The sequence below is a fragment of the Dipodomys ordii genome, unplaced genomic scaffold, assembly GCF_000151885.1.
Source record: "Dipodomys ordii isolate 6190 unplaced genomic scaffold, Dord_2.0 Scaffold138, whole genome shotgun sequence".
NCBI lineage: Eukaryota > Metazoa > Chordata > Mammalia > Rodentia > Heteromyidae > Dipodomys > Dipodomys ordii.
In genome coordinates, this window is record NW_012267354.1 from 2,811,739 (window position 1) to 2,831,281 (window position 19,543).

At 39.6% G+C, this 19,543-nt stretch overlaps 5 protein-coding genes and 2 non-coding genes across 7 annotated transcripts; 1 reads left to right on the forward strand and 6 right to left on the reverse strand.

Moving 5' to 3' along the window:
* Positions 1-1,665: 1,665 nt before the first annotated feature.
* Positions 1,666-2,038, reverse strand: LOC105997053 (histone H4). Its single transcript, XM_013031329.1, has one exon. It carries the CDS (start codon positions 2,027-2,029, stop codon positions 1,718-1,720), a length of 312 nt encoding a protein of 103 aa, XP_012886783.1. The 5' UTR covers positions 2,030-2,038; the 3' UTR covers positions 1,666-1,717.
* A 1,501-nt stretch (positions 2,039-3,539) lies between these two features.
* On the reverse strand, positions 3,540-3,935 carry LOC105997013 (histone H2A type 1). The gene has a single exon (XM_013031282.1). The coding sequence runs from the start codon at positions 3,930-3,932 to the stop codon at positions 3,540-3,542; it is 393 nt and encodes a 130-aa protein (XP_012886736.1). The 5' UTR covers positions 3,933-3,935.
* A 257-nt stretch (positions 3,936-4,192) lies between these two features.
* On the forward strand, positions 4,193-4,609 carry LOC105997008 (histone H2B type 1-like). Its single transcript, XM_013031275.1, has one exon. The coding sequence runs from the start codon at positions 4,195-4,197 to the stop codon at positions 4,573-4,575; it is 381 nt and encodes a 126-aa protein (XP_012886729.1). The 5' UTR covers positions 4,193-4,194; the 3' UTR covers positions 4,576-4,609.
* Positions 4,610-5,545: 936 nt separating this feature from the next.
* Positions 5,546-5,627, reverse strand: Trnas-gcu. Its single transcript has one exon. It is a non-coding gene; the product is annotated as a tRNA-Ser (tRNA).
* A 4,039-nt stretch (positions 5,628-9,666) lies between these two features.
* Positions 9,667-9,738, reverse strand: Trnap-cgg. Its single transcript has one exon. It is a non-coding gene; the product is annotated as a tRNA-Pro (tRNA).
* A 2,350-nt stretch (positions 9,739-12,088) lies between these two features.
* On the reverse strand, positions 12,089-12,994 carry LOC105997037 (putative vomeronasal receptor-like protein 4). Its single transcript, XM_013031312.1, has one exon. It carries the CDS (start codon positions 12,977-12,979, stop codon positions 12,089-12,091), a length of 891 nt encoding a protein of 296 aa, XP_012886766.1. The 5' UTR covers positions 12,980-12,994.
* A 5,327-nt stretch (positions 12,995-18,321) lies between these two features.
* On the reverse strand, positions 18,322-19,251 carry LOC105996933 (putative vomeronasal receptor-like protein 4). Its single transcript, XM_013031172.1, has one exon. It carries the CDS (start codon positions 19,249-19,251, stop codon positions 18,322-18,324), a length of 930 nt encoding a protein of 309 aa, XP_012886626.1.
* Between the last annotated feature and the right edge of the window lie 292 nt (positions 19,252-19,543).

Sequence of the window (19,543 nt, forward strand, 5' to 3'; positions counted from 1 at the left end):
ACACAGGCTTGGTGGGATAACGGATCAAGATGGTGGGGCTTGTGGGCTTCTCGTGTATCCCGGTAAGACCTGCATGCATAACAGGGTATGGTTTGGCCTAGAGACAAGAATGTCAAAGATTTTAGATATTGGAGGTTCTCAGAAAGGAGCAGGCGAGTTACTAGCCGGGTGTGAGAAAGCTAAGCAAGGTTAGGCTGGAAACTACACAGAACAGAATTATAGTAGATACCAAATGAAGTTATTTAGGACTGCTTGTTGGCTTTATATGTAGCCATTTTGCTAGTGTGTCCCCGTCTCCCCTACTTCTCTGCAGCCTTCTGGGTTCAGAAGACGCTAGACTGAAAGTCTAGATAAAAGTCTGCAAGAGAGAAACATTTCTCTTGTAGAGAAATGGAAACCGAGGATCACAAAGACTCTGACCAGTTCAATTTATCTTTAGTGTGCTTTAGTTCAGTGACTTCATATGACAAGCATGGAGTTTATAGGACTTTTAATAGTGGGAGATGTAGATTGCAAATAAAAGACTACCATAACACCCTCCACCCAAACAGACAACCATAACATTTATGGATTACATTTTTTTTCTTTTTTTGCCAATCCTGGGACTTGAACTCAGGTCTGGGCACTGTCCCAGAGCTTCTTTTGCTCAAGGCTAGCACTCTACCACATGAGCCACAGTACCACTTCTGATTTTTTTCTATGTGGTACTGAGGAATTGAACTCAGGGCTTCATGTATACTAGGCAAGCACTCTACCACTAAGCCACATTCTCAGCCCTATATTAATATTTTAAGGAATACAGCAACAACTTATTTTTAACACAGCACTTACCAATATACCAAGCAGTGTTCTATATAGCTGGAATATTGCTATATGTCAAATCACAAAGGTAATTTATAATGCATATTTTCAAATATGGAAAGGAGCCTAGAAATGGGTAGAAGACATTTTAATAGTTACTTTTTGAAGAAAACAGAGCAAGGAAGGGCATAGGCAATGGGAGAAACACTACTAAAGCAGAAGTGAAGAGAGGGGAGTGTATTATTTGAGCTTCCTGTAGTTATTTCCTAAGCAGTACAACTTTAACTTACCTGACCATTAAAATATTTTTAATTATAAAGGTGATATACAGAGGAATTATAGTTACATAATTTACGTAGAGTACATTTCTTTTTGGATGTCACCCCTTCCTTTGCTCTCCCAGTTTTTCTCTCCTGTCTTAACTATAGTTCATTTTCAACATAGTGTGTAGTTAGTACCACTGCTCCAATTGCTCACCCTGACTTCATTTGTTATATAGAGCAAAATCTATATAACCCATAGGCTGATCTCACATAAACAGTAGTAGAAATTTGTTCCAGTATAGTACCACTGCCTATTTAAATTTCTTGGGAAATGAGACGCTTAAGAAAAATACACTTAGCATGCTCTCTCAAATAATTCTAGTATTCCATATGCAAGACTGTATTAATTTGGCTAAAATAAAATATACCACACTAATAACAGATTCTACCTGATGTATCATTAATCTTCGCCCTTTTTATTTTGCTGCCTCACCTGAACCATAGTAAGTCTTGGAAACCGCTTGTCTCCAGGTGTTAACACACAGGTAATTGATTATAAGCCACTGCTGGCAGCCATTGTAGCTCTTTCCTGGACAGAATGGGGGGCCCTGAAAAGGACCTTTTTGGTTGTTTACAAGATTTCCAAAAGGAAATTAGCCGCCGAAGCCGTACAGGGTACGCCCTTGCCGCTTGAGCGCGTAGACCACGTCCATAGCGGTGACAGTCTTGCGCTTGGCGTGCTCGGTGTAGGTGACAGCGTCACGGATCACATTTTCCAGGAACACTTTCAGCACCCCACGGGTCTCCTCGTAGATCAGGCCGGAGATGCGCTTGACTCCTCCACGTCGGGCCAAGCGCCTAATGGCTGGCTTAGTAATGCCTTGAATGTTGTCGCGCAAAACCTTGCGGTGGCGCTTAGCACCTCCTTTCCCCAAGCCTTTTCCCCCTTTGCCGCGGCCAGACATGTTTAGAGATTGAAGAGCGAAGAACAACTGTCTGGGAGCCACTAACAGCTTCCTCTTATATAGGTAGTCTCTGCGGACCGGAGTGAAGACCGCAAGAGCTGCGGCGGGAAGTCTGTATGCTGGGGGAGGGGCCCTAAAAGGGAAAGAAGCCTGCTGCGCGGAATTAACTTCTTCCAGTTTTTTAAAATTAAGATCCAAGGCTGTTGTCTTTTCTCATTTAATGTGATTTCTGCCCCAACCACCGTCATTAAACAGAAATGTAATATTATTGGAGATACATAATGAGAATATTCTGCACATATTCACATGCTTATTTAGCTGTTTTGTTTTTAAAAGTATTAAGGACAGGACGTTGAGACCAGAAATACATCCAAATAGATCTAATAATTCTTTTCGTTTTCCCAGTTGTGATATTTTCCCACAATTGTTTAACCTAGTATAAAATGTACATTTTGTAAGTTGAGTCAAGTCCTTATGTCACACAAAACAGTTGAGACAGGCCTACTGCTGCACACTTGTAATCCCAACATTCAGAAGGCAGAGGTTTGGAAGAAGGCCAGGCTGGGCAACAGTCAATTTGTTCTTCCCTTGTTAATCTGCCTTATAATTATTTGGCTCAGTCAAAAACCCTAGGTTGGTAGAATAAAACATTATCCTTTTCCACACTGGCTGTTTTGTCATTCATTCTTGAAATCCATAGTGCTTTAAAAAACACAAAGTGGGGCTGGGAGGTGGCTCAGTGGTAGAGCTCTTGCCTTGCATGCATGAGGCCCTGGGTTTGATTCCTCAGCACCACATAAGCAAAAAGAAAAAAACCGGAAGTGGTGCTGTGGCTCAAATGGTAGAGCACTAGCCTTGAGCTGAAGAGCTGAGGCCCAGGCCAAATTCAGGCCCCACGACCGGATACCCCCCCCCCCCAAAAAAAAAAAAGAAAATTAAAAAAAATAAACAATGTGATGAATTAAGGCTCTCCGAACTTTTAGGCTTTGTCCAGGTCAAGCTATTTCACTTAACTGCTGTTATGCTTGCAGAATATATCCTGTATTGATACTTGCATTTAGATTTATTGAGCTAAATTGGAAGACGTTAAGGACAGAACAATTTATCAACCACCTACCAAAATAAACTACTAGGATCATTATAGTTAGTATATACCAGTTGCACTAGGATGCCAAGTAGCTGTACTCAGTACAAGAAACAGGAAGATGTGAACAACTGTAACTATTAAGCTTACACTGCAGGGAGGAATCGCAAACACTTCATTGTGTATGCCCTATTTAGTGGCTGTGCACTTGAACAATTTTGGCAAGTGTTTCCACAGCAGCTTAGTGGCTAACCTCCAGAATTCACTGGAGCTTTCCCTTCTAATTATCCCACTTGAGCTTCAGAAGCTTTTCAGCCAGTACTTTTGGCCTACTGCACACTAGGCAATCGTTGGACTCTTTTAAGAGAAGATAGGTGGCCCTGAAAAGAGCCTTTGGTTTCTTGTTATGGTTGCAAATAAATTTGCTCATTTGCCCTTGGCCTTGTGGTGGCTCTCGGTCTTCTTGGGCAGCAGCACGGCCTGGATGTTGGGCAGGACGCCGCCCTGGGCAATGGTGACTTTGCCCAGCAGTTTGTTGAGCTCCTCGTCGTTGCGGATGGCCAGCTGCAGGTGTCGCGGGATGATGCGCGTCTTCTTGTTGTCGCGGGCCGCGTTTCCAGCCAGCTCGAGGATCTCGGCCGTCAGGTACTCCAGCACGGCCGCCAGGTACACCGGGGCGCCGGCGCCGACGCGCTCGGCATAGTTGCCCTTACGGAGCAGCCGGTGAACACGGCCGACGGGGAACTGGAGACCGGCCCGGGAGGAGCGGGTCTTAGCCTTGGCACGAGCTTTGCCGCCCTGCTTGCCACGTCCAGACATAGTAATGACTGAGAATGCACTACACCAAGCTTTCAAAAACAGCTGTCTTTATATTCATTGCTGGGCGCGAAAAAGAGTACGTGTTATTGGTTAAGACTTTATCTTCGTTTTAACCAATGGAAACATAATCTTGGGAGATACACATTTTGATTGGCTCTGAAAAAAACATCGTCAGAGACAGGCCTCACTCGACCTTATTTGCAATTGAGGTTCTATAAATACACGGTACGTTGCTGCGATGTGTTCCACAATCTCTTCCACAATGCCTGAGCCAGCTAGATCTGCCCCGGCCCCGAAGAAGGGCTCCAAGAAGGCGGTGACCAAGGCGCAGAAGAAGGACGGCAAGAAGCGCAAGCGCAGCCGCAAGGAGAGCTACTCGGTGTACGTGTACAAGGTGCTGAAGCAGGTCCACCCGGACACCGGCATCTCGTCCAAGGCCATGGGCATCATGAACTCGTTCGTGAACGACATCTTCGAGCGCATCGCGGGCGAGGCGTCGCGCCTGGCGCACTACAACAAGCGCTCGACCATCACGTCTCGGGAGATCCAGACGGCCGTGCGCCTGCTGCTGCCCGGGGAGCTGGCCAAGCACGCCGTGTCCGAGGGCACCAAGGCCGTCACCAAGTACACCAGCTCCAAGTAAGCCTCGACTTCGTATCCCAAAGGCTCTTTTCAGAGCCACCTATCTTCTCAAGAGAGAGCGGGCCTGCTTGTGGTTTTCTTTTCACAGCGTCCTTAAGCTTCCAGAGCGTCTTTTTAACACTTAGAAGTATATATGTCCAGTACTGATGACTTTGTTGCATCAGCAATAACTAAAATCACCTGTTGGAGTAAGTGGGTTGCTAGGTGAAGCTCCAGTGCGGAGGTTGCGCGGGCAGTTTGAAATTTCCGCCCAACCGCCATCCCGCGCCCTGATTGGTTGCTGTGATCCGGAAGCGTAGGCAGTGGGTGGTGTCTGGGGACGGATTCCAGGCCTGGGTGGGTTGGCGGCACTCGCTGCCCGAGGAAAGCGTCCGACACTTGTATTTCATATTTCCTTTATTTAGGACTTTAACTCACCTAGGAATGGATTTGGTCCTTTGAGAAATTCTCATTGGAGAGAAAGCAATTCAAGGGACCTGGTTTTGAGTTTGAAACTAATAAGCAATTTCTAACTAGGACAGTTTTTCCTTTGTGTATCTGTATGATCCAATTACAAAATAACTTCAGTCCCACACCTGAAAGGAATTTATTCCAGACCTTACGTGACAACCAGTCACTACATTTTGAGGTTATAACTTTGCGAGGTTATGTGTCTGTGGTAAAGGAAAACAACATTTATATAGCGTTTGCAATCTTCCTTTGATTTCTTTTTAAAAGGCAGTCTTCCAAGCCACGGGGTCACGTCTGTAATCCTACCTACTTAGGAGGCTCATTAAATGAGGTACCAGAGTTTAGTAATATTGACAGTCAAGCAGAACACATTTCTGAATCACAGGAGGAAATCCATTAGGAGTTTCATTAAATGGATCAAATGAGGTACCAGAGTTTAGTAATATTGGCAGTCAAGCAGAACACATTTCTGAGTCAAGAGATTGCATGGAAGGAAACAAATTGTCTATTAAAAGACGAATCGACGAAGGTGGGATTCGAACCCACGCGTGCAGAGCACAATGGATTAGCAGTCCATCGCCTTAACCACTCGGCCACCTCGTCTCCACGTAATTGTGCTTATGTGCGTCCCAATTCATAGTCAATATGCACTCTAGCACCCAGGTTGAAGATGTAGAGATGACTGATCTCCACACAAGTGAGTACCTACAGTGCGGGGAAAACGTTTATTTTGTTTTCTTTTTCGGTACTTTTGTAAGTGGTCGCGACTGGATCCATCAGTGCTTGAAGAACGCTCCCTCCCCTGCCAGGTGCGTCTCCGGAAGCGCTGTGGCAGGCGGGGGTGGGGCCACACTCAGACCCCGCTCTTAGTACTTTGCTGACACCTTCTGGCGACGGGCGAGAATGTCGAGCAAGCCGCTAAAAGCGGCTCCCAAACTGGTCCATGCGTGGGTCCATCTGGCCTCAATTTGTGGCTAATAAAACAATATGGAGGAAAAAATGTAGATCTGGGTAAGGCAATAACTATTCAGTGCTACTTTTAATTTAATGAAATAGCAGAGAATGAATTCCTCAATTCGTGCGACTTATTCCAGATCACGGGCCCTGGAGGAATCATAAGTTCAGAGTTCATGTATCTCCCAACGTGATTTTCTAGAGAATTTACTGAACTTGCACTCGCTTTTCCAGAAACATGCGGTGCTAAAAATATTAAAATTTTTTTACAATCTAGAAAACGAGTAGGTAAACACAGGGGGGAGGGTAAATTGCTGTGCGGCTGCTTCATTTGACTATTTTTGCTTGGTTTGTTTCACAGGATTAATAAAATATACCGATGAATGAACATGAGTAGGAATTCTAGGTGAGCAATAATGCTTGGGAAGAGAAGGTGAAACTTGAAAAGCAAGTTTTCCAGAGATGGGAAAGAGAGACAGGATGAGGAAAAGTGCTGAGCAAAGGTGAGCAGGCCCGGTGCTGTCTAGAACAGTGGTGAGCAGGCAGTGTTTAGATAAATTAGCTGATCAATAAATATCCTTAATAAACCTGAAAGTGGAATAAGAGATGGTCAAGTAGGTTTCTTTCCGGAAGTTCAGGCCAACCAACCATGTGATAAACAACAGGGAACAGGAGGAATGATGATGGTGATGATGACGATGATGATGATATCCTAGTTGTATAAAGAGGTTACAGTCTCACAAATCAGGATATGAGTACAATGCATCTTGATCAGTGTCACCCCATCATTCTCTTCCATTTCCCCATCCCATCCTTACTCAAGGTACATAGTTCAATTTTTACATAATGTACATTATATATGACTGTATACATTTTGAAGCAACAGATACGGGTTGCATCTATGTCAAGATACTTTTAGATTGCATTAACATTCCTTTGCTTGCTTTTGTGAATTTAAGAGTCACAAAACTAATTCTTTTCTTCTTTGAAAGAGGCCTTAGACTGTACAGTTTGTTCTATGACCTGCCTGCCTGATTCATGTCATCATGAAGGATCTGTCTGTTTTGTCTTCCAAAAAGTAATCTTTTTCATACGTGGGATGGAGGATGGACATTCTTGTTTTTTCTTGCTTTAATCTGGATGAATTATTTAGCATACTCTGTTTCTTAGTTTTAAGCTTTTTTTTCTTTTAAAGGTAACCATTTTAAAGATTCAACTACTTAAAAAATATGTGCAAAGCAAAATAGTGATCCTTTCTGCTCCAATTTGGTAGAAGTAAAGATTTTCAGCCATTTGGGGGTGGTGTTGTGATTTTATTTATTTTTTTATTTTTGAGACAAGGGTTCACCAGCACAGGCTGGCCTGGGACTACATAGAGATCCTCCTACTTCACGTTTTACAGTGCTGGGACTACAGGCAAATACTACCACACCAGCTCCTATTTTGTTTTTTGTTATCCCTATCTTAAATAACACATCTGCAAATACTGTGCTATGCCAAAGATCTCTAGCTGTCCATTTTTTTTTTTCCCTCCCAAGAAATGGAAATTTAGCTGGGCATTTGTCAAAGGTGCATGTCTATAATCCTAGCTATTCAGGAGGCTGAGACATGAGGATGGCAGTTCAAAGCCAGCCTGGGAAGGAAAGTCTGTGACTCTTATCTTCAATTAACTACCAAAAAACTGGAAGTAGAGCTGTGGTTCAAAGTAGCTCAAAGCTGTTGGTCAAAGCACTAGCCTTGAGCAGAAAAGCTCAGGGACAGTGCCCAGGCCCTGAGTACAAGTCCTAGGACTATCCCTCTCTACTTCCCCGCCCCCCTGCAAAAAAAAAAAAAGAAATGGAAATTTATCTGATATCATAGCTATTCATAAAAAGATCATGCTCAGCTTTCTTTAATAGTAAGGTTGGTCAAAGCATAACAGAAAGTATATGTGAACTTTCCAGGTAATCTCACTGGTGTTGACCTCCTGAGCCACTAGTGCCTGGCTAACAGTACACTTCTGTTTCCTCCATGTCTTTTTGTGTTGTTTTTAAAGTTTTTATATATTTGGTTACTTTTTACTAGTCCTGGGTCTTGAACTCAGGGCTTGAGCACTGTCTCTATTGCTTCTTTTTGCTCAAGGCTAGCACTCTAACACTAGCCACAGCACTACTTCTGGCTTTTTCTGTTGATGTGGTACTGAGGAATTGAAGCCAGGGCTTCATGTATGCTAGACAAGCACTCTAGCACCAAGCCACATTCCAACTCTTTTTGTGTGTTTTTGATAGGTGATTAAAAAAAAATTCATTGTACCAGTTTGTTTATCCACCCACCTATTTAAGTACATCTTGATTACTTCCAAGCTGTGGCAAATAATACAGATGTGATAAACATTTGAGTACAAGTTTTTATGTGGACATGGGTTTTCAACTTTTGGGTATATACTAAGAAGTGCTATTGCTGCAGTTTTTCCTTTATATTTTTACTCCACACTTATTGTAATTATTCTATTCTTTTTTCATTTCTATGTTTTCAATTTCAAGAGATTTTGTACAACATTCTTGCTGTGTTGTTTAAAAACACATGTAGTAACTTTCCTGAGGCTTTGCCCATTCACTTCCTTCTATGATGCTTTTCTGGTTTGTTTTCATCTCAGTTGCTAAAATGTACTTCAGGTGTTTACTCACCTTCCATTGCTAGTCCATAATTATAAATTAAGCTATAAAAATAACTGGACACAGACTATTAGTCTAGTTCATTGACTTTGGGTTTCATTGTAGAATGATCTGCCTGTGCTATTGGCTATAAGATCTTTATATATCAAAATACTCAATGCATCCCTTTTAGGATCCTAAATTTCCTTGAAGAAGGAAGGATCAATCTCCTGCCTAGATGGCATAAAACATAAAACTGACTGTTTGAATTCTGAGAAATTCTTAAAGGAAAGAAGTTCCTTTTGAATCTTAAGAGTAAATGAATAATATGTCATCTACTGCAAATTATAAAATTATATTACAAATAATTCATATTACAACAACTTACATCTTCATGCTCAATGGGCTTTCAAAGTTGAGAATAAGTGACAAAGTTGCACCCTTTCAGAGTACCAAGATGAGCAGGCAAGTTGAGCCTCAGCGGTACCCATGAATCAGGAAGAAGGGGCACATTTTGTGTAAAACCAATCTCTGTTGTTCTGAAATGTCTTAGTAAGTTAGCATGAACATTATCTTCACATTTTCTTCCCCCTCAAATTCCGGTTTCAACAATTGTGTTAACAGTTCACCAGAGTGTTTCAACGATTCTGAAGTTAAAGTATTTCCTGTGACAGAGGAGACAGTACCCTGAAGTTTCTAGGACACGGAGAGGAAAAACCTTAAGCTTCCAGGTTCACTTTATGATAGTCTAAGTTCTGCTTAAGTGCTAGAAACTCAGGGGACACAGTACTCATTGAATATTAATTTATTTAATCACGCGGTGTTTGTAGCAGTAAATGCTGAGGGAGAAGTCACAATTCGAATTGAAAGAATGAAAGTCTTTACTCACAATTGGAATTCTAAGAATCTCAAATTTCAGCAGTTGTAGCAGTAACCTTCCCCCACCTCCCCCAACACTCAGAAAAGGTACGCGTGCAAAGCTGGGCGTGCAAAGCTGGGAAGGGACGGACTGAGAGGAGAGCTGTAGAGAGTAGGAGGGAAGGAGAAAACATAGTGGGCTCGTCCGGGATTTGAACCCGGGACCTCTCGCACCCGAAGCGAGAATCATACCCCTAGACCAACGAGCCGCCTGCCAAATAAGAAGACCCTCAAGTAATATAAGAGTAATGATCATTTTTGTTCGGGGATTTTTTTTTTTTTTCCCCTGACACTACTTAATACTTTGTGAATCCTATACTTAGAATGGTTGGTTCTGCAGATAGTCTGTTGTTGGTTTAAATTATTGCGTTGTCATTCACGGATCAAGATTGGTAATAGGAAAGTTTTTTCTTTGTTTACTTTGTTAAGCTATAAATAATCTAACTCATTTTCATTTAACAAAATTTCCTCAGAAGGAATATCCCTAATCCCAGAAAATTTCTACTGATAGGATTTAGATTTCTTAACATTATCCCTCTACTCCAGAGGTACCTAGAAGTTAGTATTTGGTTATTTGGTTAGCTTTTCTTATTTAAAAGCTTCCTGAATTTACCAACATTCCTGGTTAACATCAACATTGTCACAGTAGGCTATTAGTTGACACACTTAAACTACATTTTAAATTTATGCTAAGATCTGTGTATTTTAATTTATCTTTACTGAATTCAATGCCTTAAAAAAGTGAAGTTCATTTCATTCTTCAATTACTCAATTATTACTTGAAGAATGCCTGCTTATTTATCACCAGAATGGAATTCTTTTGCAAGCACAAGTAGAAATAATTACTTTCTTGAACATGTGTGAAGAAAAACTAATCCTTTATGAGACAATAGAACTAAGCTAAATTAGGGTTTTGACATGAGGTCACTGGGCAGATGCAAGTAATTTTGGAGTTATTACTGTTGTCTATATCCTGCCTACTTTATTATGTTAGAATGAGATTCTTGTAGTTCAAGAGCTTGCTTTGCACTTTGAAAATTAAAAAAAACCAAAACAATACTTGATTGATACTTCTGAAATACACACACAGGAGTAGTAATAATTGGGCTCAGACTCAGTAATCCACTCCCATGAACACGTATTCTTTTCCTCAAGAAGTAGTATCTTATATTCCTAGGACTATAACTTAGATTTAAATCACAAGTTAAATACTTCACTTAAATGCTTCAGTGTGGAAAAGAATTGTCCAGCCTTAATCCAAAGACTTTTCAAAGAATCAGTCCATGATACACAGCTTGGAACACTTTTATTTTGAAATCAACTGATAGATGAGTAATTTCTGAATTTAACCCAAGGGTCTTGGAGTTTACACACTTTACAGAGCTTATTTCTTTAGTACTCTTTCATTTGCATATTCATAAGAAAACTCTTATGAGGATTTCTCAGCAGGCAGGAATGAAGATCTGTAATGAACTAGGAAACTGCTGCTTGTGCTGAAGATATGGGCCTCTAGATGCTATTTTTACAGTGTTAGATCATTGTAGAATTCCCTGCTTAGTTTTAGCAGAGATTTTGCTTATAAAAACAGTAACGATGAACTGTTATTAGGAGTACAATCCTGTTTTAGAAGATCTCATTGAAATTAATCTCTTTAATTTGGCTTTTTAACATGTATGTTTGAGGTACATGACATGATGCTTTGATAAACGTAGTAAAATGCTTGTTATTGTCAGGCTGTTTAGTATATCCATTATTTCACAGTCATTGTTTTGTGTGTGTGTGTGTGTGTGTGTGTGTGTATTCTTAAGGATTGAACTTATATGACTAAGAATTTCTTGTCTCAAGAGCAGGTCTTGGTCCTTATAATCTATGTAAGTTTCCCTGAATAATTGGTAAGTCTATGGGAGCATAACATTAATCAGTTTGGTGAGTAGTTAACTAGGTGATTCTCTCCATTTATACCTTTCTTTCTCTTGTATAAAGGATGTTTAGGAAAGCCTGTTCCTTGAGTCACCTTCTCCATTCTTATTCTCTACTTTTTGTTACAAGTTTACAATGGAAAGATAAAATACTATTATTAAAGTACAGGTATTTGGTAACAATGAGCTGATAATTTACACAATTATGAAATTACGAGTACATTATAAAATTATGATGAATCTCTCTTCTTCCTAAAATCTAGCCCGTAGAATAGGGCTCTTGGAGAAAGAAAGTGTGCTTTGCCCTGTGTATACTCTAACTCACTTACATTGTAAAGTGGTCTGAGGTGCTTCTACCTAACCTCCTTCCTTCTGCCCTTCACTCAGGAACACAATTGAATTAATTGTTCTCTGATTAATTATTCTCTCAGCCTTGCTTCCACAGGTATCTGACATAATAACATTGAATCTGGTCCTTGTATTATTAGTTTCGCAAAACTCAAACCAGCATCCTCTTAGAAGATACTACTAATTTATGATAGACTTTTTTGGAAGGATAAAAATATAGCTAAATGATAAACTTTTAGTTAATAAAGGAGTTAGAGTAAGAAATAGCTTTCCCAGCTTTTCTGTGAGTATATCAACATCTGACCAGATGGACATTTCGTCTGATCAACACAATGGGACTTAGACTGGCATAACCAAGTTCTAGAAATACTTTAATATTTATAATCATGGAATCATGTTTTAAGGTGGAACCTATATAGAAGGAGAACATGAAATCTGCCCAATAAAAGACAAGGAAACAGGTCATGAGAACAAGAGTACTTAGAGTGGCTCTGATTTCTGGGCTGGAATTGTTTGTAAACCTGGAGCTATGAAGGTAGAGGACTTGCTTGTGATGGTTATACAGATAGAAAGCCATGTACCCACTGCTCCAGCCCATGAGACTCTGAAAGATCACCTCCCGGAGAGTCAAGAGGGAGAGGAAAAGCCATTTAATTATTTGCTTAGATGGTAACATATAACAATATGGATAAGATATTTCAATCCGAGAGCTGTTTCTGCTTCTGACTGCTGTGATGTAGTATGGCAGGTTTGAGCTTATCAGAGAATTAGAGATCCAAAAGAGGAGCAGATAGGGAAGAACTTGCCATGCAGCCTTTGGTTTGAGCTTTTCCCATAAGGTGGTTCTGGGACTGATGGTGATGGCCTGGACCATGCTGAGGAGACAGGTGGTACAGATGGAAAGCCCTTGAGCCACTCTTCCCAGATAAACTACAATTTTACAACCCACATCACCTAGAAAATTTAGGTAATTAAGGTCTGTGGCTATATCTGTGATCTCTCTGCTACAAATAAGTAATGTATTTGAGAAAACCAAGTGAATAAGGACTATGTCTGAGTGTTTTTTCTCAGGGCCCATGGAAAAAATATATACAGTTCTCACAAGAACAAAGATGTTCCCCATAATTCCTTGTCCAGCCAGAGACAGCAGAAGTACTTTCTGGATGAAGTTACTCCAAATCATCTTCTGATTTCATGGACAGTACTAGGTAAATCATTTTGAAAAACACAAATAAGTAAACACAGGATATTTTAGGTCTCTGAATTTTCTCTGTGTTTAGTAAAAGAAAAGTTTTTGAAATATGAAAATTGCATGGTTGTTTGCTAGCACGGACATGACTACATATTTTTTCTTCTGATTTTATTGCTTCCACTGACAAAGAAGTGATGATAAGTGCAATTTGGACCTGAATTTCATGCTCATACATCACCTACCTTTCCAAAAGTTCTCTTTTTGTCCTCCATATCTAAAATTTACATGACTATGCCTCTGGCCAATGTGTAAAGAGCAGCTCCAGGCACAGTGTATCAGACACACTCTTACATAAGGCCCCTTCATAGAGTAAGATGGAGAGGTTTCTACCTGGCTGTATAACACCAAATTCACTGTTTCAGTGCATTTTGAATCCCTTTATTTTTGCCTTACTCTTTTATTAAAAGATACAACTTTGTCTCCTATACCTTCTTGGCTTGGATAGAAATTTTGAACTCATCATTTTATAAATTCTGTAAAATCCCTTTGTATAGATGGATACTTATGGATATTTTCAAGTAGCCAAAAAAGGGCCTCTTTTGCTAGTATTTGTGTTTAGGAATAGTGAACACTGAATGTATTTTTTTTTCTTATTGGAATTCCCAAAGAGCAAATATAACTGGAGGATCAGGTCCCAAAATGGAACTCCTGAGTAACAAAGTTAAATACTTAGGTAATTTTAATGACATCTAACAAATTGTGGTCCCACTTTCTAATACTGGAATATGTATAGTAACAGTCTACTCTAAAAAATACTAGAATTATATCTTTTTTTTGTGGTACTGGAGTTTTTATTCAGGACTTGTGTCTTACCGTTGATCCATGCTTCCAGCTATTTTTTTGCTATAATAAAATTTCAGATATATTCTCATGTTTTTGCCCAGGAGGCCAATCTTTCTACCATTGACTCACCCTATATGGCTGGGATTATATACTTGCCATTGCATGCAACTTATTAGGTGAAGTAGGATTTTCCTCTAATGTATTTGCCTATGCTGGCCTCAGATTAAATGCCTTTCTTAAGTGCACCAGAATGGAGACTGAGATTTCTGTGTCAGCTCCAGGCTGCAGATGGGTCATCAGGATTGTTGTTTGAGAATAAACTCTTCTATGTTGAAGCTACTTTGACATGGTTTTCTTTTGTATAGCAAAATTTACTTATTAGAAGACAAATAAACAGGCATTCTCTCAATGTCTTTCTTTGCCAGGGAGCATGCCAACATTCAGCCAGGTGTCCTTCTCTGTGGGTCAATACAATGGGATCAGAATCAAATACCAAGCAGCAGAAAGTGTTGATTATGTTATATCTTGGAGTTGCTCTCTAAGAAGGAGCTTAAAAGTAGTGAAATAAAACAATCTGACCAATGTAATTAGTGAAGTTAACTTACATGTGTGATTATAATGTTATATGTGAATAAATACATATTTGAGTTGTTTACAGTTTGGGCCTATTACAAAATTGCTACTCTGAGTATTTGTGTTGAAAAAAATAGTATTACATGTAAGTGCAGGGAGATTTTAAGGATGAGACAGAATATTTTTGGTTTTTATTTAAGACTAGGACTTGAATTCTTTATCTGATGCTTTTGCTCATTGGCTGGTGTGATACCACGTAAGACATAACTACAACTCCCAGAATACTTACAGAATAAATACAATAAATGAGAAGCCTAGCAAGATAGCAGGAAAACAAAAGATAACCACTAGAAGCTATAATTTACCAACAATTCAGTAAAATTTTTGGATGTTAGTTCTGAAGTCATGATATGGATTGAAATGGAAGCTGAAGAGAAATGAATTTCACTTAAAAACTCGAGCATCCCTTCTTTCTATACCATATAAGAAAGCAAAGTGGGAATCTTATGCCATGTCTAATGATACTGGGGCTTTTTGATGACACTAGGTCCTGAATGCAGTGACAAAAGACACTTAAGCATTTCATAAGTGTTGACTTCTTTATATGGTCCCCTTCATTTTTCGGGCCCTTAGTATCTAACTTTAGACATAGGTACAAGGGTAAAGACATTATTATGTCTTATAGATCCCCTAATCAACTCCCTTACTTATTCAAGGAGAGATTAATATTTACACTACTGAGGAAAATTTATACAGAACTTGTAAGGAAATCAAGGAAATGTTAGGTCTACTCACCTTGGTAGCTGTGAGGCAAACAGGTCTGGGTTAGTCCTTCTGGACAGAAGCCTTTCTGTTCCACTTGTACTGTCAAGGTATATAGAACTCCTGACTGCCATAAACTACCACTAAAACTTCAGTTTTAATCTTGTTTATCTCTCAAGAAGAAGGAAACCCTCTGTAGAATCTCAGTCCCTGAAGTACAACATTTCTTCTCCCTTTCCAATTACTACATTTGCTTGTCTCAGAAGTTATCTCAGGCTTAATTAAGTTTTAATTATTTTCATAGTAGGATGTTCACTGAGAAAGTGAACAATAATGTTTCTATATCTAGAGATTTCTATTTCTCCAGACCTGTCTTCTCCTTCCAAAAATTCCAAGTTAGTATGGGGACTACCTTCTGACACATAAAAAAGTCACTTCCTTTTTTCTTTCTCTCTTTTTCTTTTCTTTTTCTTTCTTTTCTTCCTGCCTGTTCTGGGGCTTGAACTCAGGGCCTGGGCATGGTCCCTAAGGGTTTATTTATTAATTTTTTTTTCCTTCAGGCTAGTGTTTACCACTTGAGCCTTAGCCTTAGCTCCACTTCTGGCTCTTTTGGTGCTTGATTGGAGACAAGAATCTCATATACTTTCTTTCCCTGGCTGGCTTCACACCATGATTCGCAGATCTCAGTCTCCTGAGCAGCTATGATTACAAGTGTGAGCAACTGGAGCCTGACTCCTTTACTTTCTTAATTCAGAAATATAATAAGTGTTGGTCATCACTGGGGATTATACTTTTTGAGGAAGACTCAACCATGGACTTGCGCAGGCTGTGATTCGCCTTGTTCTACCTATATACATTAACAGTTCAGGGTCCTTGATATATATAGCTGTTTTAGTTCTTGTATAAACAGCAACAACAACAACAACAACAAAAAGAGATTTAAAACTGGATCCAGGATTCAGTTGCTCACACCTGTAATCCTAGCTACTCAGGAGGCTGAGTTCTGAGGATCATGTCCATGAGACTGCTATCTCCAAATAATTGCCAAAGAGCTGGAAGTGGAGCTGTGGCTCAAGTGGTAGATTGCTATTTTTAAGCCTTGGCCCTGAGTTCCAGTTCCAGAACTGGCACACACACACACACACACACACACACACACACACACACACAAAACAACAACAACATTAACAACAACAACAACAAATCAAGCTAGTTGGATCCACTCCTCCCCTTCGAAAGACTTAATCTGTCATGAAATTCAAAGACAATTCTTCCATTTACCCATATACAAGTGTAATCCTTCTTTATTCTACTGATGAGTTCCTTTCTACTCTCTGACTCAAAAGAACATACATAAATATGGGCACAGGATTGAGAGTGAGAATCACATCAGTTTTGCAGAAGTGATGGTAGCACTGGGTACTAGGTTGGTTCCTGGTCACTGCCCTTCCCACTGTTTCCTGAGTTTTTGTGTGCCTGGCATGCAAAAGAGGCTGCGAATATTTGTGCCATAAACAAAAGAATACCCATTTCCTGATAATGAATGACAAAATTAAAGAGAGAATAAGTTGTATATAATTGAAAACTAGAAATAAATATTACACAATTTTTTTTTTTTTGCCAGTCATGGGGCTTGAACTCTGGGCTGTCCCTGAGCTTGTCAGCTCAAGGCAAGCACTCTACCACTTGAGTCACAGCACTACTGTGGTTTTCTGGTGGTTAATTGGAAATAAGAGTCTCCTTTCCTGCCCTGTCTGGCCACCAGCGCCCAGCCTGATTGCTAGAACCTTACATTTTAACAGATACCTTATTGTGTGGTTCTAATTTAGGAAAATAAGGACAGAGTTCCCTTAAACAAAGAGAATCAGATTATTTTGTGGCCCTTTGATGATAAGCAGATAGCATCTTGGAGAAGGGCATAAAAAAAGGATATCTAGAAATAAGCCACCAACTTTTTTCAAGCATAGTTTATTTTTTTTTCATTTTGGAAAAAGTATGTATTCCTCCCCTGTGTACTGCCCCCCCCCACTTTTGCCAGTCTTGAACTCATACCTTGAGTACTGTTCATGAGCTTAGTTTGAGCCCCACCTCCAATTCCAGTTTTCTGGTGGTTAACTGGAGATAAGAGTCTCACAGATGTTCCTGCCCAGGCTGGCTTTCTCAGATCTCAGCCTCTTGAGTAGCTAGGATTACAGGTGTGAGCCACCAGTGCCCCACTGAATTCCCCCTTTTTTCAACAATAGAAAGTATAGAAATAGGGCTGGGAAGATGGCTCAGTGGTAGAGCACTTGCCTTGCATGCCTGAGGCCCTGGGTTCGATTCCTCAGCACCACATAAGCCAAAATGAAAATAGAGCACTAGCCTTGAGCTGAAGAGCTCAGGGACAGCACCCATGCCCAGAGTTCAGGCCCCACGACCGGACCCAAAAAAAAAAAAAACCAAACAAATGAAAATATAGAAAGATATAAAGTGAAGTTTGATCTACTATGTTTTATTAACTTGCCTAGTTATTCTCAAATTTCATAGTTTCCCAGATATTTCACCAGAGATTCTTCATAAATATAATATCAAATTATAGGTATTTCATTGCATTTGAATCCCATTACTATAGCACTGATTCAAGTTACATATTATGTCATTCCATACAAATACATTTAAACTCATCATTGCTTAACAAATCCCATAAAATCCCTTTCTATATGTGGATATTTACAGATATTTCAAATAATTAAAAATGGATTTCTTGTGTTAATATTTAAGATTTTGTATTTAGGGAATAATGACCTATTTTTGCTATTGTAACTGTGAAAGAGTAAGTTTATCTGTAGGATCAGATTTAAGAAGAGATCCCTAGGCAAAAAGAAGTAGGGGCACTTGTAATTCTGACAAAATTGACCAAATTGTTTTCATGCTCCCTGCTACTGAGTGTCATAACATAAAACAAGATTCACAAATACAGAATTAAAATCACTTCTTGAGGGTAGGCAACAGTAGAATGAGATCTTTCACTCCGGTTTGCTAAGATGTCTGTGTCAGCTCAGGACTATAGGTCACCAGATCCTTATCTGAGTAAACTCTTAAATACTTTGACTCTATTTTATTTTACACAAAGTATACCAGTACTAAGAGTTCTTTCAAACTTAACAAGAATAAATTTAAGGAGACAAACATGCTCTCCATGTCTTTCTCTTCCACTGAGCATACAAATCTTTACCCAGATGGCCATCTCTGTGAATTAGTACAACTGGGCTGAAGATGGCGTAACCAAGAGTCAGAAATTCTCGAGTATTTAACATGAAGTTATTCTTTAGGGAAAAACTCAAAAAGACAGATAAAAGACAATCTATCCAATAAAAGAAAAGAAAACAGAACATCAGGAGGAGAACACTTTCAGCAGCTTTCATCTCAGGGGGAGTTTTGTAGAGAAACTTGGAATTGTGAAGGTAGAGAACACGCTGGTGGTGCTTGTAGAGAAGAAATACCATGTAGCCGCTGGCTGCACCCATGATACCCTGAAACACAGCATCTCTCAAGACCATGAAAGTAAGAAAGATCCATCTCCTTATTAAGTTGTCGGGTAGAAAATAGCAACTATAATAAGTATTGTTAGGTTGTGATATGTTCAGACTTTTACTTGTGACAGAATAGAGCAAGTTAATACATACTAAGGAATTGAGTATCCAAAAGAAGAAAATAAATGGGAAGATGTGCCATGCAGACCTTGGCTTGAACCTTTTCCACTTGGAGGCATTAGGACTGACCGAGATGGCTTGAATCACTGTGAGGTGACTGCTGGTACAGACAGAAAGGCCATGGGCCATTCTTTCCAGGAAAGCAATCATCTTACAGCCTATGTCATCTAGGAAATTTTGCATACCAAAAGCTGCTATTGTTTTTGGCATCCCTTTTGAAAGAAGTGTTATGATATTTGCCAAAGCCAAATGGATGAGAATAGGGTATATATATTTTTTCTCAGTGGGTTTTTGGAAACACCACATGTAATTCACAGAAACAAGAATGTTCCCCACAATGCCAAATGCAGTTTCAAAGAGGAAAATTATCCCCTTAATGGATTTCAAAACCATTTCTTACTTAATAGGTAGACAATCTTAGATCCAACAGGTACCTTTTTGAAAACCTCTATTTCCTTTTCTGTGACACTTTTCGTCACTTTTTTAAATTAAGGCACTTGACAATTCACACTTAAAAATAAAAATTTCCATTGCAATGTTTTTGAGCTCTATACTAGCAAAATCAACCTACTTATTCACTTTGTTATATAATTCAATCTCAACATGGCAGGCCTAAACCAAAAAGTCCATCACCCAGAATTTTCTGTTTGTCATTCCATTTCATCATATTGTTATCATTCCAACA

Coding starts and splice junctions, on each gene's coding strand:
- LOC105997053 (XM_013031329.1), bottom strand. CDS start 2,029: ATGTCTGGCCGCGGCAAAGGGGGAAAAGGCTTGGGGAAAGGAGGTGCT.
- LOC105997008 (XM_013031275.1), top strand. CDS start 4,195: ATGCCTGAGCCAGCTAGATCTGCCCCGGCCCCGAAGAAGGGCTCCAAG.
- LOC105997013 (XM_013031282.1), bottom strand. CDS start 3,932: ATGTCTGGACGTGGCAAGCAGGGCGGCAAAGCTCGTGCCAAGGCTAAG.
- LOC105996933 (XM_013031172.1), bottom strand. CDS start 19,251: ATGGTTTTGAAATCCATTAAGGGGATAATTTTCCTCTTTGAAACTGCA.
- LOC105997037 (XM_013031312.1), bottom strand. CDS start 12,979: ATGATTTGGAGTAACTTCATCCAGAAAGTACTTCTGCTGTCTCTGGCT.